Here is a 26,621-nt window from a genome sequence, read left to right as displayed (position 1 = left end):
TCATCTAGCCAGAACCTATTCAGAACTTCCAGCTAGATCAGGGAAAATGTGCTTAAAAGATAAAAGTTCCAATCAAATTTAGCAGCAGCCTCGGTGTCCTACATTGAACTTCCACCCTTCGCTGTAAGTTGCTCTATCAATGAAGCTTTAATATACTGATCTTAAACGTAAAAAACAGTCTGAGTGTGCCTTACTTTACTGCTTCTTAAAAAATATATCTTCTAAAAAAATTAAAACCACCTCCCAATATATAACCAACATTTTATTTTTATAGTCTATCTTCCATTATGGCATATGCCTTTCTTATATAAAAGAAACCCAGTGAAATATACAAATCACACATGATGAAAATATGTACATTAAATGTACAGAACAAAGAGAACATAGTAGATTTACATAATATCTGAAGGACACAAGTGAAATATTGTACATTAAATAGCATTTTAATAGTTAGGATCATTACACTCCTCTCTGCTCACAGACAGGAGTCCAATGTAAAGAGTAAGTAATTCAGCATATTTTTAAAGGATTATGGTTTTTTATATATAATAAAAACCAAAAGTGACATATTTAATGAATGAGTGCTTTATTTTTATTATTTTCAAAGTTGACATTGGTTTTCAAACATGAGGAACCAGGGAAGTAAATATTTCCTTGCACAATAAATTAAGAGCATTCATCATTGGAAAAGCTGATAAACAAGATGGAACTAATGAGATGGCTCATTGCTTTGTGAGAAGTTTAAAATGTTGAGTGTACTAATCCTAATAGGAAAAAGCCTGGCATGTGTTCTAATTGGCTTGTATTTATTGGGCAGGAACAATTTAGAATGAGGCCTTGGAAGCAATGAACATGAGTTTGTGACAATGAAAAGAGAATTCTCTTCTTAAGTGAAAACAGGTCTGTCTGTGAAAGTAATCTGTATCTGTTTTATCTGCAATAATGCCCTCAAAGGAGGAGAGATTCTAAAAGCAATTGTTAACTTTCCCATTAAGCTTTCCATACCTACAGCCCAAGAATATAATTAACAGCAGAGGATATGCAGAAGATGTTTTCACTGAATTGAGCTGAAAGAGCTTCCTTCAATTTTAAGAATTTGTGACTGGTTTACCCTTCAATGCAAATGTGTAATGAAACCCCACAAAAAGAGGCAAGAATCCAACCTAACTAAAACCCAAAACTGATGTTAACACATTTATGCGAATGTTGATTTTAAACTTGTGGAGGAGGGATAATTCTCTGCACAGTCTAAACAAAGGAACTGTTCCCAGCAATAACTCAAACAGCTTTTATATTTTAAAAAAAAATCATGTATTTTTTAAAAGAAGGTTTCAGATACCAGAAACCAGCAGATGATAGTTCCCCTGTATATATGTAAACTGCTCAAATATAGTCTGAGCAAGTTTGTGCATAGCTGTGATATATTTCTAAAGCATTGTGCATTAAAACAAAGAAAAAAAGAAACACAGGATGATAAAGTGGGTACTGCACCATACTCCATTTTGAATCGTAGTAGTCAGTTATTAAAATATCAGACTACTGCATCATACTGTATCAACATTTTCCCAAATTCCAGTGTTAATCAATTTCCACTTTTGAAAGGGATCCAACTTCCCATAGCACTTTAAAGACAAATAATTCATTTGGTTCAGATTAATTCTTTCTTTTCTTTTTTTAAAAAAGGATTTTGCAGACTGCATACACAACAAAACTAGCACATGTGCTTTAGGAAGTTTCATGGATACGTCTTCCATATTCAAAGTAAGGCAGTAATGTTTTGTAAATGTGCATAAAATGACATATGCATATTTTATGAAATGGCTGTGTTCCAAATTCTGCTTTGATCTATGCTATGCAGTCAGATATTCTTCCTCCTGGCTTTGCAAAATTGCTTGAAGGAAGAATTGGTCCTAACTCCATTAGTTAACAGGTTTTCCTCTTTCTTCTGGCACCGTAAATGCATTGTATGAGTGGTGCTTATGAGAAAACTGCACCTTCCCATTCTAAAATTCTTGAAAGGGCATTTTTTTTGTTGGTGTCGTCCCCACAATGCATATTCAGGTTATCTCAGGCATAAATGGAAAATGCCACATTAGATTAATAGACCTTTAAGATGTAACCAAGCAACACAGCTTCAGCTTTGGGGAATCTTGTGCTTTCACTCATGCTTTCACAAGTTGCCATGCAACTGATATTCAGGAAGATTCATTCTAAACTTTCTAGACCAGGATTGGCGATTTTTTGCCCTTTGGATCCTGGCAGGGCCTGATGGATGCCAAAAATGCCCCATATTTCCTGGAAGTGGCCCCAAACCACTTTTTGTTCTGAAAAATAGGTATGCTTTTGCTGTTGGGACAGTGCAGGGAGGTCCTGCCACCCAGTTGGAATGGTAATTGCCACTGCTGGAGGCTTTCTGGGGAAAACAAAGTATGATCCAAGAAGTCTAGGAGGAGTCTAGAGTTGCAAAAACAGCCTTCAGGATGATGTGGCCCCAGAACCACAGTTTGCTTAGCCCTGATTCGTTCATCTAGAATAATGTTGTATCTGATTGTTTCCTTTTGAAAATGTGGGCTAAGAACAACTTATTACACATGTCACCAAGTCCACCTGGTTCATGTTCTGGTCTAAAGCATGGCACATGGATATCTCATCTACTGACTATGTCTCATGAGACTAAATGGAAATAGGGTGAACTTCCTCCTTCAGGCTACTCTGTCTTTTTGTTTTAAAGTCTTATTTCCAATTGTGTAAAATAAATATTATCTCATGTTTTCCCCCATTATAGAAAAAAATATATATATAAAACTATGCACAGTCTGAACTGGATGCAGCAAGGATTCCCATCACTTCTCTTTGCACAATTTTTTAATATATATATAAACAGGAAAAGCAACCCATTGGGCTCTATAAATAAGAGTGGAGATCCTCTTGGGGCAGTCCCACCCCCATCCCCCTGCTGGTAGATCAGAACAGCTCCTCCCACCCATTTCCACCTATTTGCAGACAAACTGGTCCACAATCTCTGTGCACTTCTTGCATTTCACGTAGCAGCACCAATGGAATTTGCAGTGGCAGCGCTCCGTCTGCACCGTCTTGAATTGGTCATAGCCCCGGCCGCAACACATGAGTTCGCAGCCATCCATGCCTTCTGAAGTCTTGTTGCACAGCCGGCCCTGCGTGCCCAAGGAACCAGTGCTCTCATTGCGCACACAGTAGTCAGGGCTGGGGTCAATGTACACCAGGTCATGGATTGTTGGTGCATTGAAGCGGCTGTTCACTTGCACCAATTTGCCCCGGAGATTGATTTTCATAGCTGCTGCACTGTCATATTTCTCCTTCAGTGCATCTCCAACCTTGCGAAAGTCAGCCAGCTGTAGCCAACAAGTCTTCAAACTGCAGGATCCAGACACACCATGACATTTACAGGCCACATCCGCCAAACTATACACTGTCTGCAGGAATCAGAAAGAGGGAGAAGTTAAGCACAACTGTTGCAAACATTACTTCTGCCTAACACACACATGTGGACACACTTCAGCATGGCCAACTTCCCAACAGAAAAACAATTCAATTGATAGAATCTTTCTAATGAGCTCAGCCCTGTTACTCTTGCACCACGCACCTATGCTTTGAAGTTCTTATTGACATATGGCAACATGTTTTGTTGTGAGGTATGAGTGAAAAAAAGTTACTTGGTGTGCCTTCGTTATTTTTGTTTTTGAAAAGTGATCTTATACAATGAGGGGTCAACTTACTAATGAATTTTGCCACCCTGCAATATCTTGTTGTAGGGCAAGGTATAAATATTTTAATGAATGAATAAAATTTTGTTCATCTGGGTTTTGATTTTAATTTTTGTTGTTTACTGGACTCATTTAATCATCATTCTTATATAACTGTTTCTATTAGAAGGATCATTAAATGAGCCCAGTAAACAACAACAAAACCCCAGATGGAAAAAAAATAATTAATTAAAATATTTATATTTCCAAGAGGAAATATCCAAAAAACAGAACAAGTTCATTTGGGTTATGTCTCTCTGTCCAGCAGAGAAAATAGTTACTAAAATGACCTGTTACATATGCAAATAATATTGAAACGTTGGCTGGAAATGACCAGAAAAAAATAAAAAGTGTAACTGTCAAGTCTGAATTGAAACAGACTTGTGTTTAGTTTTTTGTGGGTTTTTCGGGCTATGTGCCATGTTCTAGAAGAGTTTATTCCTGACTTTTCGCCAGCATCTGTGGCTGGCATCTTCAGAGAATGCTGACCTGGAAGAGAGTGGGTGTATATATACTGTGTTACCCTGGGTGAGGAGGAGTGATTCCCATGTTAATCTGTGTATTGTTCTGTTGCTGATGGCAGGGCCTCAGCGTAGGAGGATATGCAAAAGAGGATTAGTGTCTGCTAATTGGTGATATATACCCACTCTCTTCCAGGTTAGCATTTTCTGAAGATGCCAGCCACAGATGCTGGCGAAACATCAGGAATAAACTCTTATAGAACATGGCCACATAGCCTGAAAAACCCACAAAAAACTATGGATTCCGGCCATGAAAGCCTTCGACTTCAGACTTGCGTTTATTTCTGCAAACTTCCTAATGTTCTTATGATATTGCCACCACACCAAGGTCACTATAAATAAATCACTAAAAGGAATACTACATGTATACAGTGGCTCATTAGTATGCTATTGGTATGTCTCATTGGTTGGTTGGGTTGGTATCTGTATGAATAAAGTGGTTAAGCCAGGCTGTTTGGAGAAAGGGCAGATACAAATAAGTCTAAATTTAATATAGTTGTCTTGTATTCTTTGGCAGAAGAGAGGATTGGGACATATTGGAGTTTCTGCCTCAGGAGTAAAAATAGAAGGGCAAGGCAGGGAATGCTAGAGTCCTTACAGTCAGTTAAGGATACCAAGTGTTCAGACCAGACCTATGGCCAAAAATAGGGGGGAATGTCTGATCAATCAAAATAGTAAGCTGCAATCTGAAACTAGTTTCAAATTCATAGACCTTCATGATTCATGAAATGTTCTAATACAGCAATGAGAAAATCAACCCTGTTCTGAAGTTTCATGCACACACATGTGGCTATTATCAAAGAGGCTTCCAGACTCCTACTGTTGCCAATGAAAAAGACATTGAGTAGAACAGCAATGAAAGATGTAAATAAAAAGAAGAGACAAAGAATCATATGAAGTAGATAAATTCAGTCTTGTATAAGGAAAATAAAGAAAAGAGAATGAAGTGGGAATTTGAATGTATAGAGTGGGAAGATAAGAACAAAAGTGTCTAAAGTAATGATGAATGGAATAATGAATGGAATATATGTGGTGGGAAATATTTGTTATCTAGATATCTTTGCTTTCTTTTCTTTTCTTTTCTTTTGAACAATAAGAACAATAGACATTGATTAAAGACATCTTGTCCTCTCTCACTTTTTGAGGACAGGAAAAAAAGGAAGATGAGATAGAAAAACAGTGACGTCTGGATTCCTCCCACACCTAATGAAATGAGACTGGACAATTTCACAATAAAAGTATCATCTGGAAACATCTCTGGTCCACATTCACACACACACTTGAGCTGTTAAAACAAATGACAAAAAGTCCTTATGAGTAAGAAAATCCCAGGTAAGTACAGGAACTCCTAAGCCCAAAAGACCCCAAAGTGCTGTGCTTATTATGAGGAGCTTTCAGTCTCAATTCTATGTAATATTGGTGCGGTACAGACCGCCCCGTTTCTCACCAGATTGGGATCAAGGCGGCCTCACCAGCAGCCCAGAGGCCCCAATCCAGCACTTTTCAAGACCATGGAGAAGTAGCAAAATGCCGCTTCTCCGTGGCCCCGAAAAGCGGTGTCTTTGGGGCTTCATGCCCCAGGACACCCCAACAGGCACAGCCATGGGCGAAAGGGGCCGCAACAAAATGATGCCACTTCCCCTGTGCCACGTGTGGGTGCTCAGTGGTGGTGCTGGCATCATGGCGGCCCCCGTGTAGATGGGAGGCTGCCATGATGCCGCCGTGGTTCCATACTAGGGTTAGGGAGCGTGCAGATGGTGCGCACTCCCTAACCCTAGTATCAGCATGAGTACACCACTTTATGGCGGTCTGTGCCGCGCCATTATTTCTCCAAAGCTGTATCTACTCTGCAGAATTAATGTAGTTTGACAGCACTGTAACTGTCATGGCTTCATCCTACAGAATCCTTAGAATTTGTTGTGACACCAAACTTGTCAGATGGCAAAGGCTAAATAGCACACAAAACTACACATCCCTGAAGTCCATAGAACTAAGCCATGACAGTTAAAGCCGAGGCCTCTCCCTTCTAACACACTATATATAAGCCTAGATAACTACATCTGGGACTAGTTTAGGTCATTTAAGTGGTTGCCCCTTATCTGGCCTAGTTCCTTTCCCCTCATCAGCCATTTTGACAAACTACAGAGTACCTCCTCCCTTTTTGGTGAGAAATGAAAACCTATTAATTATAGTGTTGTTTCTGTGCTACTTTCCCATTATTTTGAAATCCCTGACTACATGACATTGAATTATTTTTTCCCTTATTTTTGTAAATGCTGATTGCAACTTTAGACTGCACTATGGGATTATGAGGCGCTTGGTAGGAAGCTGAAAGGAATGGATGTACAGGTTGTCATCTCGTCTGTTCTGCCAGTCGAAGGGCAAGGTCCAGGAAGGGAGAAGAAAATAGCAGATGTGAACAACTGGCTTCACAGATGGTGCCGCCGAGAACGATTTGGATTCTTTGATCATGGGCTGCGGTTCCATGAGGAGGGACTTCTTGCAACGGACGGGTTGCATCTCACGCCAGTTGAAAGAAATGTTTTTGCCAACAGTCTCAAGAACTTGATCAGGAGGGCTTTAAACTGAGTTCCGTGGGGAAGGGAGACAATATTAAGGAAGGCGAAAGGGCTGGAGAAAATAGTCAAACAGACATAGAGGAAACAAGAAAAAAAGTGCAAGGATCCAACAGTGGGAGGCAAATAAACTTGCACAAGCAAAAAGTAAATGGGACTCGTGGTCTGCGATGCCTCTACACTAATGCACAGAGCATGGGAAAAAAGCAAGATGAACTTGAACTCCTAGTACAGCAAAGCAAATATGATATAATAGGCATCACTGAAACCTGGTGGGATGAGTTTCATGATTGGAATGTGGAAATAGAGGGGTATAACCTTTTTAAGAGAAATAGGCCAAACAGGAAAGGAGGAGGAATAGCACTATATGTCAGAGATATTTACACCAGTGAAGAGATCCAGGACATCAGTCATGGAAGCCAGGTGGAGAGCATCTGGATAAGAATCAAAGGGGAAGGAAACAAGGATGTTACGGTGGGAGTCTACGACAGACCCCCAAGTCAGACTGAGGAATTGGATGATATCTTTCTAGAACAGATGACCACACAGTCAGAAAAGAGAGATGTAGTAGTGATGGGTGACTTCAACTACCCTGATATTTGCTGGAAGTCAAACTAAGCCAAATCCTCAAGGTCTAGCAAATTCCTCACTTGCCTGTAAGACTATTTCATGGTCTAAAAGGTGGAAGAGGCAACAAGGGGGTCAGCTATTTTGGATCTGATCCTAACCAACAAAGATGACTTGGTTAATGGGATGCAAGTGGTGGGATCATTAGATGGAAGTGACCATGTTCTCCTGGAGTTTGTTATACAATGGAAAGAGAACCCAGGCATAGTCAAACACGCATTCTAGACTTCAGGAGATCGGATTTCAGTAAACTTAGAGAAGTATTGAGGGTGATCCCGTGGTCAGTAATACTAAAAGGGAAGGGAGTTCAGGCTGGATGGGAGTTTGTCAAAAGTCAGATACTGAAGGCACAATTTCAAACAGTTCCGGTGAGAAAGAAAAATGGGAGGTGTCACAAGAAACCAGGATAGATGACTAAGGAACTTTCAACTGAGCTGAGTTTGAAACGGAACATGTATAAGAAATGGAAAAAGGGGAAAATCACAAAAAAGGAATTCAAAGAAATAGCAGGCACGTGTAGGGGTAAAGTCAGAAAAGGCAGAATGAACTCAGGCTTGCTAGAGAGGTTAAGAACAACAAAAAGGAATTTTTTGGATATGTCCGCAGCAAAAGGAAGAAGAAGGAAACGGTAGGGCCACTGCGTGGAGAAGATGGCAAAATGCTAACAGAGGACAGAGAAAAGGCAGAATTACTCAATACCTTCTTTGTTTCACTCTTCTCAGAAAAGGCAAAGGGTGCTCAACCTGAGGATAATGGAGCAGAGGACAGAATAGGGGAATTTCAGCACAGAATAAGTAAAGAGATAGTAGAAGAATACCTTGCTAATCTAAACGAATTTAAGTCTCCAGGACCAGATGAACTACATCCAAGGGTACTAAAAGAACTGGCAAATGTAATATCGGAGCCATTGGCAATCATATTTGAAAACTCCTGGAAAACAGGAGAAATCCCAGCAGACTGGAGGAGGGCAAATGTTGTCCCCATCTTCAAAAAGGGGAAGAAAGAGGATCCCAACAATTATCGTCCAGTTAGTTTGACATCAATACCAGGAAAGATTCTGGAGCAGATCATTAAACAGAGAGTCTGTGAACATCAGAATGCAATACCATAATCACAAAAAGTCAACACGGGTTTCAGAGACACAAGTTTAGATGAAGGGAATGCTGTGGATATCGTATATCTTGATTTCAGTAAGGCCTTGGACAAGGTTTCCCATGATATTCTTGCAAACAAGCTTGTAAAATGTGGGCTAGACAAAGGAACTGTTAAATGGATCTGTAATTGGTTGACCGGCCGAACCCAAAGGGTGCTCAACAATGGCTCCTTTTCATCCTGGAGAGAAGTGACCAGTGGGGTCCCACAGGGCTCTGTCCTGGGCCCAGTGCTATTCAGCATCTTTATCAATGACCTGGATGACAGAATTGGGAGCATACTTATCAAATTTGCAGATGACACCAAATTAGGAGGAATAGCTAATACTCCAGAGGACAGGATCAACATTCAAAATGATCTGAATAGACTAGAAAGCTGGGCCAAAGCTAACAAAATGAAATTCAACACAGAGAAATGTAAGGTACTGCACTTAGGGCAGAAAAATGAAATGCACAGATATAGGATGGGAGACACATTGCTGAATGAAAGTACATATGAAAGGGATCTGGGAGTCCAAGTAGACCACAAGTTGAACATGAGTGAACAGTGTGATGTGGCAGCTAAAAAGGCCAATGCAATTTTAGGCTGCATCAATAAAAGTATAATGTCTAGATCAAGGGAAGTAATAGTGCCACTGTATTCTGCTCTGGTCAGGCCCCACCTGGAATATTGTGTCCAGTTCTGGGCACCACAATTCAAAAAGGACATTGAGAAACTGGAGCATGTCCAGAGGAGGGCGACTAAAATGGTGAAAGGTCTGGAAACCTTGCCCTATGAGGAACGACTCAGGGAGCTGGGGATGTTTAGCCTGGAGAAGAGAAGGTTAAGAGGTGATATGATAGCCCTGTTTAAATATTTGACAGGAGCCCTGGTGGCGCAGTGGGTAAATGCCTGTACTGCAGCCATTCACTCAAGACCACAAGGTTGCGAGTTCAAGACCAGCAAAAGGGCCCAAGCTTGACTCAGGCTTGCATCCTTCCGAGGTGGCTAAAATGAGTACCCAGACTGTTGGGGGCAAATTAGCTTACTTGCTAATTAGCTTACTTGCTGTTCACCGCTATGATCTTTGGAATAGCGGTATATAAATAAAACAAATTATTAATTATTATTATTATATTGAGGAGGGAGCAAGCTTGTTTTCTGCTGCTCCAGAGAACAGGACCCGGAACAATTGATGCAAGGTACAGGAAAAGAGATTCCACCTCAACATTAGGAAGAACTTCCTGACAGTAAGGGCTGTTCGACAGTGGAACAAACTTCCTCAGAGTGTAGTGGAGTCTCCTTCCTTGGAGGTCTTTAAGCAGAGGCTAGATGGCCATCTGTTGGGGATGCTTTGATTTGGATTTCCTGCATGGTAGGGGGATGGCCCGTGCGGTCTCTTCCAACTCTATGATTCTATCATTTCAATTGATACTGGCCTTTAAAAAATTCCAAGTTTTAATCCCAGCTAGAAAAGGCCCACTGAATTAGTGGGATTTACATTACGTGTTGACTCACCATGCACCAATTGATTGAATGGAGCCTACTCTAGTTAGAACTAGAAATTTGATTTTTGTATTTTATTATTTCTTTAATTTCAGTTGTGCTGTCAATGGTGAGAACCACACTGGGAACAGTTACAGTATACAAATGCTTTAAATAAAATAAATGATATCGTTTAGCACCATATGCAGCCATTGCCATCTTCTACTTCCTATTTTATGAAAAATCACAATTAACTCTTACCATCTAACACCGTCTTCAACTTCCTGTTTTGTGACAACCCTTTTTGGCTCTGCAGTCCAAACAAGGCACTTTTGTTAATGCAAATGCCATTTACATCCAAACTGGTAAGATCATTTTGCTAACTGTGATGAAACTTAAGGTTCTTTCCACATTTACCTTTCAGCACTGGAAGGTAACAGTGGAAGAGACAGAGCCAACACCATTCAAATGGAAAGATACTGAAGGGATAGCTGCCTTGCAAGCAGAAGTTATTGCAGCTTTTGGGGATATAATTCAGTCAGGAACCATGCATTTGAACACTGGCGGCTACTGCATTTCCCTTCCCACCGCCTGCCCTGCCTTCCCAGCTCACAGCTAGTTATCTCCTCCTCCCAATCTCCCATGCCATGGTGGGTGGCCAGAGTCCAGACCAGTTCTGTTCAGTAACCAGAATCAGAAGCCTAGTTTAAAGTCATTCAAGCCAGAAAGCACCCAGTGTTTGAGCCCACCTAGCTTGTGGGATTAGGCAGAACAGTGGTTTTAAGGGAAACTTGGGAGATTTCCTTCCTGTCAATTCTCCCCGTTAAGGAGGAGCTGGGGACAACAGAACAGGAGCATTATAGAGGAAACAGGAAAAGAAAGAAACTAGAAACAGCTGAGCCCAAATGAAATCCCCTGACTCTCATCCTTATAAAACTTGTTGTTGTTGTTGTTGTTGTTGTTGTTGTTGTTGTTGTTGTGTGCCTTCAAGTCATTTCTGATTTACAGAGACCCTACAAGAAACCTATCACAGGGTTTTCTTGGCAAAATTTGTTCAGAGGAGAGAATGTGACTTATAGATCTGTACAAACTGACTTTAATGGTTTGGATGCTGGACTAGGACACTGGGAAATCAAGGTTCAGATTCCCAGTTGGCCATGGAAACATACTGGGTGACCTCGGCCAAATCACACTCTCTCAGCCTCAGAGGAAAGCTAGAACAAACCCCCCTCTGAATAAATTCTGCGAAGCAAACCTCTCGAAGGCACACAACAACTGTTGTTTTTTTTAAATAAGCTTAAATAATCAATAACAGTTGACCTATTAGTTGACTAACTTGGCAATACTAGACTTGTATCAGATTTTTCCTCCCTTTCACTCCCTCTTTTGCCTTCTCCATCCTACTGGAAATATATGCTGCTCCTAATACAGATTTTCCACTCTTAGTTCAAGCAGCTCCCTCCCACACCATGCATGGCTGAGTGACTCCATCCAAAAGAGAAAACCCCAAAACACCTCTGGGTGGGGGACAGCCCAACACCGCAATATCCTCTTTGTAGAGCCTTGGCAACGAGAACTTGATAATTTACCCTATATAAATAGACATGAGTCAGTGTTGACACAGCCCCAAAAATCCTGGGGTCTGACACATTAGGTGGATGCTCAATGCCACTTCCACCCAGCATTAAAAAGTGTGTGTGAAAGTGTGTGAAAGAAAGAGAAAGAAAGGGAGTTTGAGGGAGGGGGAAAAGTCCAAACTCTGCCAAATACCACTGTAGGAAGGCAGCTCAAAGGGGGTGATGGGGGAGCCACTCAAAGCCAAGGTAGGCAACTGTGAAAAGTCATTTTTCTTTTGTCTTGCAGGAAATTGGCCTTCCCAGTGCCTTCAAATGCCTTCTTCTCACATTTAAATGCTATTAATTTTCAATTATCCTTCATCTTAATTCACCTTGAAACACAAGTGTAAATTCTCTAGTCGACTACTCCTGGCACCGTCAATTCTAGGAAAATAATGACTTTGGCTGCTTCTACTTCAGAGCAATAAAATGAAGTTTACACTCCTTCGTTTAAAAGATTTTGAAGATTAAAAAAGCCATAAAAACCAACCTCCACCACAGAAGAGCATGTTTTCTAATAATATCAGAAGGGGTGGGTGGTGTTTTTTTTCACAGCCTTACAAGGAAGAGCAAAAATCACCCCCCACAAAAGAACATTTTGCTCCATCAAACACAGCAATTCTTCCATCCTTTCCAAAGAAAACTGGATTGGTTGGAAATATAAACTCATAAAATTCTATTCTGCAGAAAATTCACTGTAACTTGCACAATTCTACTAGAACAACCAGGGAGTGGGGGAGTATACATTCAGCCCCATGTGGAGGAAAGAAATCAAAGCAATGGACTATCAAGTATTGGTGAGCTTTTTCTTCTACTCTTTCTCTTCTTTATTCCAAACTGAACATTTTCCCCTTCATTATCTAAACAGAAGTATTGCTCTGTTCTTGTTGTCTTTCTCTCTCTTTCTTACTCTCTCACACATGACAGTTCCAACTCTTACAAGAAAGCTAATTTAGAAGAAAACTGATCGTACAAAAGACAATTATACCCAGGTTTGAGAATAAATGTTAGTGGGGTGAAATGGAGCCTGGAAACAATACAGCAGCAAAGATGGCTTGTCTGAAATAAGAGGCAGTAGAAAAATAAAACTTTCTGGGGATACTTACTCTCCTCCCTGCTTCATTGTTATGGAGATTCATTAAGATCCTGGCACTCTCATAAGACCCTTTCTGGTATATTCTCTCTCGTTCACGAGCATCCACAAACTCCTTGGCAAAGCGGTATCCATAATCAATGTTGTCCCCGCAGCCACCCCATAGCCAGTCCCGAGGCAGATCTTTTGGTCTGGCAGCCCGGCTGCAACCACAGGAAGAAAGCTCCCCCTCTCGGCAGGCACGGCTCATAGCATTAACAACCCCAGCGGCACTGACTGCGTAAGTGAAGGCAGTCTCCCGGCTGCCTGCAAGAAAGAATATTGAAGAGAGAGGGAAGTTCAGTGTAATGGTCGGGTACATATATTTATTATTCCTTATAGACTAAGATAAATTTCCTTTAAATGATGAGATTTCCCCCCAATGTGATTAATTGACTTTTTAAAAAGTAAACTGAAAGATGTAAACTTCAGTACAACATTTCACCAAGTTTGTTGGTATTAGATAAAACTCAGATTTGGGGGGAAAGCACCAAACTCCCTCTTTTGAAAAGAGCTACTTAAGAAGAAATTCACCATCTTGACATCTCTAGTAAGCTAATTAATCTCATAAGAATGGCTTTTAGGAGAGATGCCTTCCAGCCTGGATATCAGTTCCACACGTTGATGCAAAAAAATAACTGAAGCCTACTTTAGAAACGTATTCTACATAACTTACCATATTTCTAAGGCTTGAAAGAGATTTTTTAGCGGAACTTTTATGGTAAGAGGCCGTGCGGCAGCTCAAGTGGGCCTGTTACTGAATACCCTGAAGGGAAACACTTTATTTCATCCATTCCCTGGATCCAATTTGCCCCCAACTAATTCAGCTACACAAGTTCCACTGCTTTGAAGCGTAACAAAATCCACAAGCCATCCATCCCAGTTCCCTCCAGATTTTAGCCAAATCATTCAGCCCTTGTAGTCATCTAAAACAGTAGCAAAGGAAGTTGTCCCAGGACAGCAAGGAAGCTCTGTAGTTCTATGTGGTCCACATCTTCGCACAGCAGGTATTCAAAAACAAACTAATGAATGAAATTAATACTAATTTTAAGTTTCTAAACCCATGGTCTTTTAAAGTTTCAAAAAGACAGGACTTCTAAAAAAAACTTAGAGCTTTTTTCTGTCAAAGAAGAGCTGTTTATCCAAGACCCAAATTTCATATAGCCCACAGGTAATCCTGAATATGCCTTCCACTGGCAAAAAAGATCTGATCACAAACAATGCTTTCCCCTGATTTTCACAGAATGCACCACTTACTTCCAAATAAATATTCATAAAGCTGTGCTTTCTGTCTGTGACAAAACAGTTCTTGGTCCTGTCACAAAAGCAGAATTAACTTTAACACTGAACAGTGAAACCCTGGAAGAACCCTGTAATTCTTATTCAGGTATAATTCACAGTGAAACCCATAAGAGCTTTGACTCTGTAATCCACTTTTCCACATAGATTACTATCCTATATGTCTTAGTATCATTTAGGAAAATGCCACATATACATTCATCTCCAAAAACATATTTTTAAATATTCCTTTCCAGTGTAGTTGGAATCAAAAGCACAAAGATAGACCTGTTTCTAAGAAAAACAACAGATGGAAGACATTTATTTGCAGAGGAAGGGAAAACAGGTTGTTTAGCCTGAAACGCATTTTTCAGGCAGTGGGTAAAGACTCCTCAAACATTTAAGGAGTGTCTTGTCAACCTTTACATTATTAGAAGTCTCACTGCCAGCAAAAGTTTCTTTAGCAAATTGTCTTCCTATTCTAGATGCAAATAGGATTCCTCTACATCAGCCTTACATAAAAGCCTGAATGGCGAGACTATTCAGATGTATTGGACTATGACAACCATTGTCCCCAGACAGCATGGTTAATATATCTGGAGAGCATCCTGTTGCTTTGTATTTTCAACATGGCTCGTTTCCATTAAAAAGAGTGATTCTGAGGGGAAAACTTAAAGGATTTGTTTGCAATTCTCAAAAGGGAAGTGAAGCAATAATCCTGAACATAGATCAGCTTTTTAAGTGCCACTGATTTACGCAGGATTTAAGTGGCTCAACGATATACAGGATGCTAGCCTTGCATTGGTATTCAAACATATGATAAGATACACTGTTAATATTTACTTTGAAGAGATTTCCCAACTTGAAGCAGAAATTCCATGATTATAGCTAAGAACAGTAGAATTTTTCCCAGCAAATCCAGTGATGGACACAGATTTTTTTTTTATAAAAGCAGCAGTCATTGGTCACTTAGTGAGTCATTGGGTTGAAATTTGCTATTTTATTTCCACTCTGGGTAGAGGGAGGACACACACACACTTCTTTAACATTATGCAATTAACTTTCCAGGATCATTCAAACTCAAGAAGGAGCATGTTTAATCATTTCAGTCAGCAATATTGTGGAATATTAGATTTACCGTTCACAGAACTTGATGCCAGCATTTATACCGTATACAGATTATGGTTCGTTACCCCAGTGATACCTTAATTGCCATTTCAGCCATGAAGAGGACCATTTAGAACTATCCAGACTAACTTAATTCTACAGCTACTTAATTTTGGACAGCAATGGTCAGAAATATTATATTTAGTGTGCTACATTCAAACATATAGACATTTACTCCAGTCAGCCAGGACTAGGTTGGCAACTGTCAGCCAGAGGACTTTTTCTTCAGCTGCCCCTAGACTGTGGAATGACCTGCCAGGAGAAATTTGACAGCTCAATACACTGTCCAAATTTAAAACAGTACTGAAGACCAGTCTCTTCTGGCATGCTTATCCAGATGATTTTTAAATTGTGAATTTAAATGCTGAAATATAAGAGTGAGCTGTCTTAAAATGTGCATGTTTTATTTGTCCTTTTAAAATATTGCATGTTTTAATTAATGGGTTTTAACTGGTGTTGATTGTTGATTTGTTGTTACCCACCTCAAGAGGCAGGTAAAAAAATTATTATAATTATCATCATCATTATTTATCAAGTTATAATTTTTCCATGTTAAATCAGCCCAGTATTCCTGGAGCATGGGAGGGAATCATGACGTCCTCCAGATGTTGTTGCACGTAACTCCCATCAGTCCTAGCCCACATAGTCAATGGGGAGGAATGCTGGGAACTGCAGTCCAATAAATCTGAAGAGCTGCACATCCTTGCCCTTAAACATATGAGTCTAATGGCAAGGTCCAGCTGTCTTCACTTTCTATAGTAACTGTACTGCCAATGGATTTATAGCACTGCGAGCCTAGACAGTGTTTAAGCAAACTGGCACATGAAGCCAAGAATTTCTCCCTCATTCAAGAGAAACAGCAATGAAGCACGCAGGTTATTCAAAGAAGCTGGACCCAACCATGAAATGACAGCACACACTTGTTCTCAATGAATACTCTTTTCAGGATCTTTAAGAGCTGGATACACATATTATACTCACTTCTATTTTCAGTTGATCTAAGTGGCCACTTACCCAGCTTAAATCAAATCAAGAAAATTCAGGGGTGTTAAGGGAGGAGGGAAGAATAAATACAGGGGTATTATGGGTAGGCCTGAAACCAATGAGGATCCATGTATGTTCCAAATTGTGCATGAAGAGACCACGACAACTTAGACATCAGAGAACCTCTTGCTCTGTTTGTCTGGTTTTGTTTGCTTTTCAGAATGTAAGAGAATGCTGATATATTCCAAAGGCGGGAAAAAAAACAAATGTTTCCACTTAGTGCATTTTTTAAAAAGTCATGGAAAATGTTTAATCTGAGATTTTTGTAAAGCTTATTTTTACATAAAATTAACTTTTAGGGTAAATATGGCTTAACAGCATCCCTTCAAGCAGTGCAGAAGCTTTCTAATTCATAAATGAAGTTACCTTTAATCTAATTTAAAAAGTCAGTCCGATCCTTTCCTATCTTGTTTCAAAAGAGGGATTTAAAATTAGATTTAGGTCTCAGCATTTAGAAATGCTACTATGTTTAAGGTATGAGTTATATGGTGGGGGAAAAGAGGTACAGATGTAGATGTGCAGATGTCCTAATTATAATGGGGGTACAATCCATCAATCATTACAGTGACAATGCCTTTGGGCCCAATCCTGCACTCAGGGGATTTCAGGAATCAGCCCTTTTAAAATTTAACCAGGGGCAGTATTTGTGCTGATGTGAGCTCTCCAGAAAAAGGAAAGTGCCGAAAGTACACTGACAGAAAATACAGTCTCAGCACACAGGAGCTGGTAGATTGCTACAAGGAAGCATTTTTAATTAACAACAATTATTTAAATGCACGCAACATCTACGTGCATTCTCACTGAAAGTATACTGTCTGCCAATACATTTTGCTTCTAAATTTAAATCTCCTTTTATACAAATTATGTTTTGTTTTGTTTTCCTTTTCACAGAGACCTAGGCTGCAATCCTCAACATATTTACTAGAGAGCAGGCTGCACTGGCTTACTTCTGGGTTAATATAGAAAAGTTTGGACTGCAAGGAAGAATGGGCTGCATGGAAAAATCATGATGGCTGGTTAACCTGAAGAAAAGGTCCTTCCCTTGGCCTAACATCACTCTTTATTTCCACTTTCAATCCCAATTTAGGTACTGAGTTATGTCAAGCCACGCTGGGACAGTGCAAGAATGCTGCTCTTCCATTTGCACATCCCAGCAGTCTCACATGTGCTGCTTCCAGAGAAGGAACCAACTCTGGGAAAAAGCATTAGTTTCCCCCTTCTTGACAGGCTTCAATGGCCTATAAAAAAACCTGGCACGTTTTCATGGCACACAACATGATGTAAGTACCACACATGCACTCCAAGGCACTTCCTACCTATCTGCATGACTCTGCCAAAAACAGAGTTATTATCCACGGTGCTACAATTCCATCTTCTATGGCGAAACTGATATTGGCATTCCTTTATCCCCGTCTTTGCTCCCTCGCCAATGTACTGCATGTGGTCCTGATATAAGTGGCAGAGTTTCTTTTGTCCTTGTGAGAGGCCTGCTAACTGGCTACACAGCGGCTGGGCTCCAATGATGTACACCTCAGGCATCTGAACGGGGTTCATAGGATTCATGTGGTTCATGCCCAGAGACCTAGGGAAAGAGAGAAACTTTAACAGGGGACAGGCTCAAAAACAGCATTCGGACGCACATGCTGATTCAGTTTTGCCAGCGTGGAATTCAGTCCCAGAACAAATTTACTTGAGACTAAATTCCAGTGATATACTGGGAAAGACTGGGCAAAATCCAAAGGAGAAGAAATCTTCCATTTTCTCTTCAAGGGTTGAAAAGCTAACAAAAACCACATGCATGAAGTTACGCTCAAGACAGACACATCAAGCCATACAGCTATCTAAATGATGTTTACCCATCTCTCCCTGGCTTCAAGTTTCATACTCTCCCTGAAGATATTTTAAAAAACCTAGTGGGGTGTGAGGACCCCAAGATGAGCCCCCAGTTTTTAAAACTGAAATGCAAGCAGAAGGCATTTTCTTGTCTAATATACTTCATAGTTCTTAAAAGACAATAAGAATCAACAACTGAAGAATTATGCCAAACATTCTGAGTTCCAATATGGGAAAAATGCAGGATATAACTAAAACTCTCAATGAGGATGATGCATGTTTGGTGTGACTGCACTGAATCTCTCGTATTCAATAAAGAGAAAAAGATATAAACTTTAACTTCACAACCGAGATTCATGCCCAAATGAATTCAGATAATAAATACTACGACCAACCTATGTGCCTTAGGGTGGTTGCTATTGTTACTGTTTAAATTTGCTAATTTAGAACCGCTGCTCGAAAGTAAATCCTGCTGTGTTTAGAGAGGCTTGCTCCCAAGTGGGCTTAAAAACTGCATAACCTCCTGGATCTGATTCTTACAAAAGGAAAAAAGTCTAAGCCTGTCCCTTGGAAGTGTTACACCTGTTTAAAACATGAGCTGGACATTCCCCAGTATCAGCTCATGTTTTATTTTGTCCCAATAGTACTACTGCTTTATCCCAAACTAGCATTATTTAAAGGACTACATAAAGGAACAGTAGTTACCAAGATCCCTGCCTTACCCCCACCCAAAGGAAGAGGGGGAAAAATGGGTCCAATGTGGGTTTACTGGGGCAAGGAGCCTTTGCTATCTGCTGGGGTTTGGTGGCTGGACACCCCCCCCCCCCCATGGATACCAAAAGCCATGGATGCTGTAGTAAAACAGTGTCATTTATATGAAATGGCAAAACCAGGGTTTACTATTTGCCGTCTGTTCCTTTTTGGGATATTTTCAGTGTTGAAAACTGAAACACAAACAGAAGAGGCTTTAATATAATTTTGGAATATTTTCATCCGTGGATCAAGAATCTGTGGCTAGGGAGGGCTGAGGTCTTTCAAAGTATGGGCCTCCTTGGCCTTAAGTGGAAATGGCATCTGGGTTGGTGTTTCTGTTGTTTTTTAGGGTGACGATGAAGAGGACCAGGTCTTTTTTAAACTTTAAACCAACAGAAGGAGAGCGAAGGAGGAGGACAAAAGAGAGTCGTAGGAGTCAACTTACCACCAGGAGCTGGCTTCTATGACCACTTGGATGAGGGAGGCGAAGATGGCCAGGGCCAAGAAGAGGGCCTTGGGAGAAGGCATGGCTCCCGTCGAGCAAGCTCCCCCTCGGACCGGGGCTGCCAGGGACTTCTGGAGGCGAGGAGGGAAGCAGAAGGAGAAGAGAGAGGGGATGACTTGGGCTTGGGCCCATCCCGCGATCTCCCAGCCCTGGCCCTTCAGCCCCGCCACCCCCGGAGCCTTCCCCTCCCTCCCCGAGGGCTGCCGGGGGAAGACGGAGGGGGGCCGAGGGGCACCCAGGGACCCCTCCCGCTCGGGGGCCTTCCTCTTCCTCCCTCAAGACGGCAAGCGCCCCACTACCTTCCCCGCTTCCCGACGAGAGGCGCAGCCCGCGGAGCCTCCAAGCCAGGCGTGGGATCCGGGGGGGGGCGACTGTGGGGGGGATGTCGGAGGGAGGGAGGGAGCCGCAGAGGGAAAGGACCCGCCGCGGGGGGGGGGATGCTGGGCTCTGAATTACAGGCATTCCTTGCTTCCCCCTCTATCTCCGCCTCTCTCCCTCCCGCTGAGCCCCGGCGACCACGACCCCTCCTGGGAAGGTCCCCCACATCCGCATCCACACACATCCTGCCCTCGGGGCTGGGAGCAAGCGCAGACCTTGGGGGGGGGCAGGGAAAGGGCGGGGGGCTCTTGGGTTTCCAGCCGTCGAAGAAGCGGCGCTTTAGGACTTTCGGGGGGGGGGAGCTGAGAGAAGGACCGGGCCGCCTCCCCAGCAGAGCCTCCCTCTGCGCGGAAAGCCCCGGGAGACCCGAGGGGACGGAGAGGAAGGGGCCACAAGGAAAAGCCAAGGCAGGAGGAAGCAGGGGCTCGCCTTTCCGCCTCCCGACTCCCGTCGCCGTCCAACCGGGGCCGGGGAAGAGGATGGAGCCCATTCCCGGGGGGGGGGGCAGGGGGGGGGGGTGGCAAAGGGGGGTCTAAAAAAGAAAGGGGGAGGAATCGATAGCGAAGCAATACAGCAGCCATGCCCTCGCCTTTCGCCTGGCTTGGCTAGCCCCAGACCTCGGGCTCTTCTTTCCCCCGCCGCCAGCAGGGCCCTCGACGGCTTGGTATAGGATCCGTTCAGGAGACCCAACCGGGCCGCCTCCACCTTCACTCACTTCCCGGCGGGGCTCCTGAACAGACCATTCAAAGAGGCAGCCGTGTAGTCTGTAGAACCAGTCCGCAGAGAGACCTTGTAGCTCCAAGAAAGAAGGTGGCAGCAGGAGCTTTTGTAGCAGAGCATCTCAGGAAGTAGACTGAAGTCTAGCAAAGCTCATGATGCCAATTGGTTTCAGTGAGTCGCAAAGGGGCTACAAGATCTCTCCAGTGTAAGACCCTCGAGGGTCGTGGGGGCGACGGGGGAGGAAGACCCGAGGGCCCCCCAAGTTGAGCTCCAGTCCGTCTCAGTCTCTCTCTGTTCCTGCCTCCCCCCCCCCCAAAAAAAAATACCCACAAAACCTGGGCGGCTTTCCCCGAGCGAGGCTACTTGGGATGAAATGCCTCGATGGCCGAAGGTCCTCGTCGGTTCCAATGGGTTAGAAAGTAGCTGAAGGGGCTTCATGGGTTAGAAAGTGGCTTTCCCGACGGTGCCGACTCCCCTTAGCCCGGCGGCTGTCGGAGGGGCTGCGCTCTTCTTCTTCCAGGCCCTGGCTAAGCGCAGACCCCCGGCTTGGGGAAAGGCCCTCCCGCCAGACGGAAACCCCGGCCAAATTCGGGGGAGAGGAGCTACAGTCTCTCCTGCGCAGAGAGCAGGAACGGTGGGCTTTTCTTCCCTCCTGGGCTCTTTTGCAAGGTTTAAACTGGACCGAATCCGTTGTAACGCGGTCAGCAAACGACGGCGGCCTCCAGGGCCTCAGGAGGCAAAGCAAGGAAACCGGAGGCCGCGGGCCATTCCTGAGCCCCAGGTTGGCCTCGATTCCCCGCCCGGGCTCCGGTTTCATTCATCTGAGGAGGAGCCGGTCCCGGGGTGACCAGGCTGTCCTGACCGCAAAGGAGGACAAGGCTTTGGGAAATGGAGGACACTCGAGAAACATGGAAGAGGCGCCTACATAAATGCCCCAAACACTCCTGCTTCTCAGCCTTGCTCCCACTGAACCGCGTTTTGGAACCGCTCCTGGGCAGAAGGTGGAAATGGAGGGCATGTCCTGGAAAAGGAAGGACGAGGCGCCACTAAGGAGGTGGGACATTGGAGGGGAAAGGGGGACACGGCAACAGAAAAGCGGGAAAGGCTCCTAAGAACGTCAAGGCCAGCTGCTGGGTCCTGCTCAAAGCGAAGAGCATGGCGAGGTTCCTCCTGGGCAGAAGGTTGGCCTGGGAAAGGAGGACGCCGGGTCCCCTGCCCCAGCCCTACCCCGGTCGTCCGACTCAGGGCTGCCTTGTGCCACGGGAATGAATTGCCTCCCGCCGCCGCCCTGCCAGGGGCCGAAGCCGCCTTCCCGCAGGATTTGGCTTCCCTCCGTGGGAACCGACCCCCGGGGCTAAAAGGGGGCAGCGCCCTCGGGAGTAAGAGCCGGAGGCCAGGGAAGAGAAGAAAGGGGCCCAGGGAAAGTCCTCGTCGTCGTCGTTGTGTGCCTTCAAGGCGGCCCTCTCCTGGCTGGACGTGTTCAGAGGGGGTTTGCCAGGGCCTTCCCCAGAGGAGGCTGAGAGAGTGTGAGTCGGGAAAGAGACCCTGGACCAAGGAGAGCCCCAGGCGGGGAAACCGAAGGCCTCTTCCGACGGGCCTGGATTTGGGGGCGGTCAGGAGAGGCCCCCGCAGAGCCAGCCTGGCGTCGCCGAACGATGGCTCTGGAGACCAGGCTTCAAATCCCTACTCGGCCATGAACCCTCCCCCCCCCCCGGGCTGACTTTGGGCCAGTCACACTCTCTCGGCCTCTGAAGAAGGCGGCGATGGCAAAGCCCCTTCAAACCTTGCCAAGAAAACCGCCCGATAAAGCCACTTGGAGGCCCCCAACACAACGCACACACGGCTCTCACCTCAAGGATCCCTTTCTTTTCCAAACCCTCTCCATCCACTAAGCGCAGGTAAAGGCGGAGGGGGGGAGATCAGGGCCCCTTTCACCCCCGTCCCCGAGGCAGCCCAGGAGGGAGGGAGCCGGGAGAGAGGCCCCAGGGCCCGCCGACGGCGCCCGCTTCAGATCCCCGGCAGTCGGAAGCCCCTCCGGGGAATGGAGGAAAAGAAAGCCCTCCCCGCTCTACTACATACACACTCTCTCGGGAGGGGAGGAAGGAAGGAAAGAGAAGAAAGAGGAGAGGAGAAGGAGGAGAAAGAAGAAAAAGAATGAGAAGAAGAGAGGAGGAGGAAGAAGAAGAAGACAAAGAGAAGAGGAGGAGAAAGAGGAAAAGAAAGGTGATGAAGAAGAGGAGAAGGAGGAAAGGAGGAGGAAGGAGAAGAAGGAGAGCCCAGCAAGTCAGGGCTGCCGAACCGGGGGAGGCGAGGGGGAAGGTGGGAAGCGGAGGACCCGGGCCAAGTGAAGGGCTTCGGGGGGGAGGGGTGGCAGGGCGTCCCCTGGGGCCCCTTCCCCTCTCAGCCTCAACCTCTCGGGAGGCACAGGCCTACCCCACCGGGCTGTTGCTGTGACTGATGGCGACCCTCTCAGGGGTCAGAGGATGGTGAGCAAAGGAAGAGGGAGCCGGGGGGGGGGGGGGTAGGAGCCTTGGGCTAGGACTGCGGAGGCCAGGGTCGGAAACCCACTCCCCCAATGCCACTCTCTCGGCTCATCTCCAAGGACGGCCATGGCAAATCCCCCTCTGAGAAAACCTGCCAAGAAAAGCCCAGGAGAGGGTCGCCTGAGTCCGAAACGACGTGAAGGCACACAACAAGCGTCAAGGAAGAGAAGCCAAGTGGGGCGCCCCGAACTGGCTTTCAAGAGAGGCCACCTCCTCCTTGCCCAGGGCAAGGACCCAGAGGCTTAAGCAAGCACTGAGCCGGTGAGAGGAGGCCAGAGAGCTCTGCCCTGGAAAGCCACCCCTGTGGGCAAAGTCACACTCTCTCAGCCTCAGAGGAGGGCAACGACAAACCCCCTCTGGCTGAAGCCTTTGGCACGAAACCCTCCTCAGTTGTATTGCTTTTTCTGCTTTCGGTTCTGGCATGTTTTGTGTCTGGCCGTGTGTCTGAAGCGCAGGTTCGCGTGTTTGCATGGTTGTGTGTATGTGTTGGGGAACTCTCCTATGCCAAGCCATGGGACTGAAGGGAGGTAACAGGTCAAGGAGGTTAGCTCTCGAGGGGAAATCTGCTAGAGCACTGGCCACAACAGGGGAGCCTCTCCAGCTTGTCGGTTGTCATCACAACACATAACATCCTCGGGGACCTGACTTTGGCATTCCCAGGTGGATCTTCCTCCCACTGGAGACTCTTCAGAGCACAGGAGCCAAACACAAGGCGACCAGGGCATGATCTAGGAGAGGAGAGGAACCATCTTCCGAAAACAGAAACCTTACTATCTCTCTTTCTATGGGTATGCGGAGAGATCTTGTAGCACCTTTGAGACTCACTGAAAGAAAGACGTTGGCAGCGTGAGCTTTCCTAGACTTCACTCTACTTCTTCTGATGCTTTTTTTTCCCACCAAAAGGATCTGATGAATTTTAGACCGAAGTCTAGGAAAGCTCATGCTGCCAACTTCTTTCTTTCAGTGAGTCTCAAAGGTGCTACAAGAGCTCTCCGCATACTCTCCTCTCCCACTGTCTGTACAATCAGTATGTAGACAGAGATCTTGTAGCACCTCAGAGACTAACGGGAAAGAAAGAAATTGGCAGCATGAGCTTTCCTAGACTGAAGTCTACTTCCACCAAATGCATCTAAGTAGACTTTGTCTAAAGCTCAGGTTGCCAACTCCTTTCTTTCCGTTAGTCTCAAAGGTGCTACAAGATCTCCCTACACACTCTGAGTATGTAAAGCAAGTCACCTCTCTGGGGGGAAATGGCAAGGGAGGGTGCAAGTAGGGAGCCTCCAGTGTGACCAGGTGTCCTAACAGCAAAGGAGGACGAGGCACCGCCAAAATGGAGGACCTTTCAGCAAAATGGAGGGAACGATCAAATAAACACTCAAAACACTCTTAGAAATATAAACCCATGCTTCTTAGGCATGCTTCAAAGGGAGGTCATTTTGGATATCCTCCTGGACAGAAAATCGTCCTGGAAAAGGAGGAGCTCTGGGTCGCCCTCAAAACGGAGGACATGTTGAAATTCCTCCTGGACAGAAGGGTGAAACGGAGGTCATGTCCTCCTGGAAAAGCTCAAAACGCTGCTTCTTAGTGATGCTGGAAATAGAGGACAATTGTGGAATTCCTCCTGGATGGAAGCTTGAAATGGAGGACGCGTCCTGAAAAAGGAGGACGCCTGGTCAGCCCGGGAGCGACCACCCCGAGGGTCTTTCTTTCTTTCTTTTTTCCCTTGTAAAACTCCAAATCCCTCCCTTTCGGCTAGAAAGAAACCTGGCGGCCCTCTTGGGGGGGGGGGGGGCCTTCCCCCCCCCCCGCCCAACGGGGGGCAGCCTCCGCCGCCAAAAGGGCCCGAGAAAAGACTCCTTCCTAGCGACGGGATTCTTCGTCCCCGGTCCCCCCAAAATCCCTGCCTTCGGGGCCTTAAAAAAACACCCTTTATTGAGATGATCCGATCCAGCCGACAGGGCACTGGAGACCCAAAGCGGGAAGGAAAGGCTCCCCCAATCCTAGAGATCGAGTCCTAGTTCTTTTCTTTTGCAAATACTAATGTCCCAAAGACCTCAAATCGGGGGTGAAAGGAACCATTTTAAACCTGGCCAAAAAGCCTGGCCCCCAAAAAGGTACAACTCCGCTTCCCGACAGAAGCCTGCAAACGAAAAAGAGCCGCGCGGCTAAAAACGGGAAAAGAAAAGTTTTTTGCGCGTGATCCGGAGCAAGCCTCTTGCTCTCCGGGCTTGGTTGTTTAATAAAATAATAATAATAATAATAATAATAATAATAATAATAATAATAATAATAATAATAATAGTCTGGGGAGGGTTGGAGATAAGAGGGGGTCTGGAAAGGCTATTGAGGCATTTGGTTTGAGGGAGACCGAGAACAAGAGCCCAAGCTATTCCTGGCATCCCCCAAATCGCCTCGGTTGTGGGGGTGCCTTTGGGGGGTTCCTTGGAAGGAGGAGAGAAGGGCTGTTTATAAAGAAGAAAGGCCGACTCGTCTTCGGCTGGTTTTCTTTTATGGCCTTTGCTTTTTGCGAGGGAAGCAGAGGAAAAGGGGTCCCCTTTTAATCCCCCCTGCCCTGATTTAGTCCCAAATTAAATCTATGTTTTTTACACAAGTCTCCCGGGTTTCCGACCCAAAAACACAGACACAGTCACACACACACACACACACACACCACCCAAAAAAGAAGGCTTTCCCTTCCAGGCGAAACTGAACTCTCGCTGACCCTTTTGGCGACTGTAAGGAATCGAGCAGACAACGGAGGATGCGAAGCCAACAAGGCTCTCCGGCCCCGAGAGAGAGCCCCTCGGGCCCGCCTCCCAAGCCCCCCGAAGTCTCCCGGGCCCCGAAAGAGCCAGGCCCAAGCATCCCCCCACACTCCCCCTCCCCTTCCCAGGTCATAGGCACACACCCCTCCCCCACGCCTTCTCCTTACACACACACCACACACCCCTCCCTCCCACCGGGACCCTTCGGGGACTCACCTCCCTCGTGGCCGGGAAGGCTCTCCTCCGCGGGCGCCTCTCTCTCGTCGGGGGCTTCGGCGGCCGAGTAATCCAAGCGCCAAGGTGGCCAGCGGAGGAGGGACCAGTGGCGGGAAGAGGGGAAGAAGAGGAGGACCACGCCGACAATAAGAACAACAAGAACAACAACAACAACAAGAAGAAGAAGGTCCATCCGCGACCAAGCCTGGCTCCGGCCCAGGGGGCGGGGGGGGGGGGGCTGCCGCCAACCAGGGCCTCCTGGGGCTAAGGGCTGTCCCTGGGCGCCCAGGGCTCTGGGTCCCTGCCCGGGCTGGGGCGCCCCATGGCCAGGCTGAGGCCTCCTCGCCCCCGATCCATGGCCCCGGGCGGGGAGAGAAGGAGGGAGGGAGACCGGGGATGCCCCTGGGGCCCTTCTTCTTCTTCTTCTTCTTCTTCTACATGCTGCTCCCCACCAGCGGGGGGGGGGGTCTCCTCCTCCTCTTGCTGCTGCTGCTGCTGCTCCTTGTCCTGCTTCGTCTCCTTCTCTTTCTCCGCTGCTGCTGGTGCTCC

At 45.4% G+C, this 26,621-nt stretch overlaps 1 protein-coding gene across 4 annotated transcripts; it reads right to left on the bottom strand.

Annotated features, from left to right (window-relative positions):
• Positions 1-567: 567 nt before the first annotated feature.
• Positions 568-26,242, bottom strand: WNT5A (Wnt family member 5A). 4 transcript variants are annotated; one of them, XM_042453408.1, is made up of 5 exons: positions 26,073-26,242; positions 19,391-19,521; positions 17,676-17,941; positions 12,845-13,137; positions 568-3,452 (listed from the first exon to the last, which is right to left on the bottom strand). In XM_042453408.1, the coding sequence occupies exons 2-5, from the start codon at positions 19,471-19,473 to the stop codon at positions 2,994-2,996; spliced, it is 1,101 nt and encodes a 366-aa protein (XP_042309342.1). In that variant the 5' UTR covers positions 19,474-19,521; positions 26,073-26,242; the 3' UTR covers positions 568-2,993. The 4 variants fall into 4 exon arrangements, with proteins under 4 accessions (XP_042309342.1, XP_042309339.1, XP_042309341.1 ...); XM_042453405.1 differs by lacking the exon at positions 26,073-26,242 and adding an exon at positions 20,879-21,130; XM_042453407.1 differs by lacking the exon at positions 26,073-26,242 and adding an exon at positions 20,875-20,894.
• Between the last annotated feature and the right edge of the window lie 379 nt (positions 26,243-26,621).

The sequence above is a fragment of the Sceloporus undulatus genome, chromosome 2, assembly GCF_019175285.1.
Source record: "Sceloporus undulatus isolate JIND9_A2432 ecotype Alabama chromosome 2, SceUnd_v1.1, whole genome shotgun sequence".
In the NCBI taxonomy this organism is placed as follows: domain Eukaryota; kingdom Metazoa; phylum Chordata; class Lepidosauria; order Squamata; family Phrynosomatidae; genus Sceloporus; species Sceloporus undulatus.
This window is presented reverse-complemented; position numbering and strand designations above follow the sequence as displayed.

Bases quoted from the DNA above. Each gene is read 5' to 3' on its own strand.
- WNT5A (XM_042453405.1), bottom strand. From the start codon at position 20,986: ATGAAGCCCCTTCAGCTACTTTCTAACCCATTGGAACCGACGAGGACC. The intron at 17,942-19,390 runs GTAAGTTGACTC...CTCTTTCCCTAG, and splicing joins ATAGAAGCCAGCTCCTGGTG to GTCTCTGGGCATGAACCACA. The intron at 13,138-17,675 runs GTAGGAAGTGCC...TCTTTCTTGCAG, and splicing joins TGGCAGAGTCATGCAGATAG to GCAGCCGGGAGACTGCCTTC.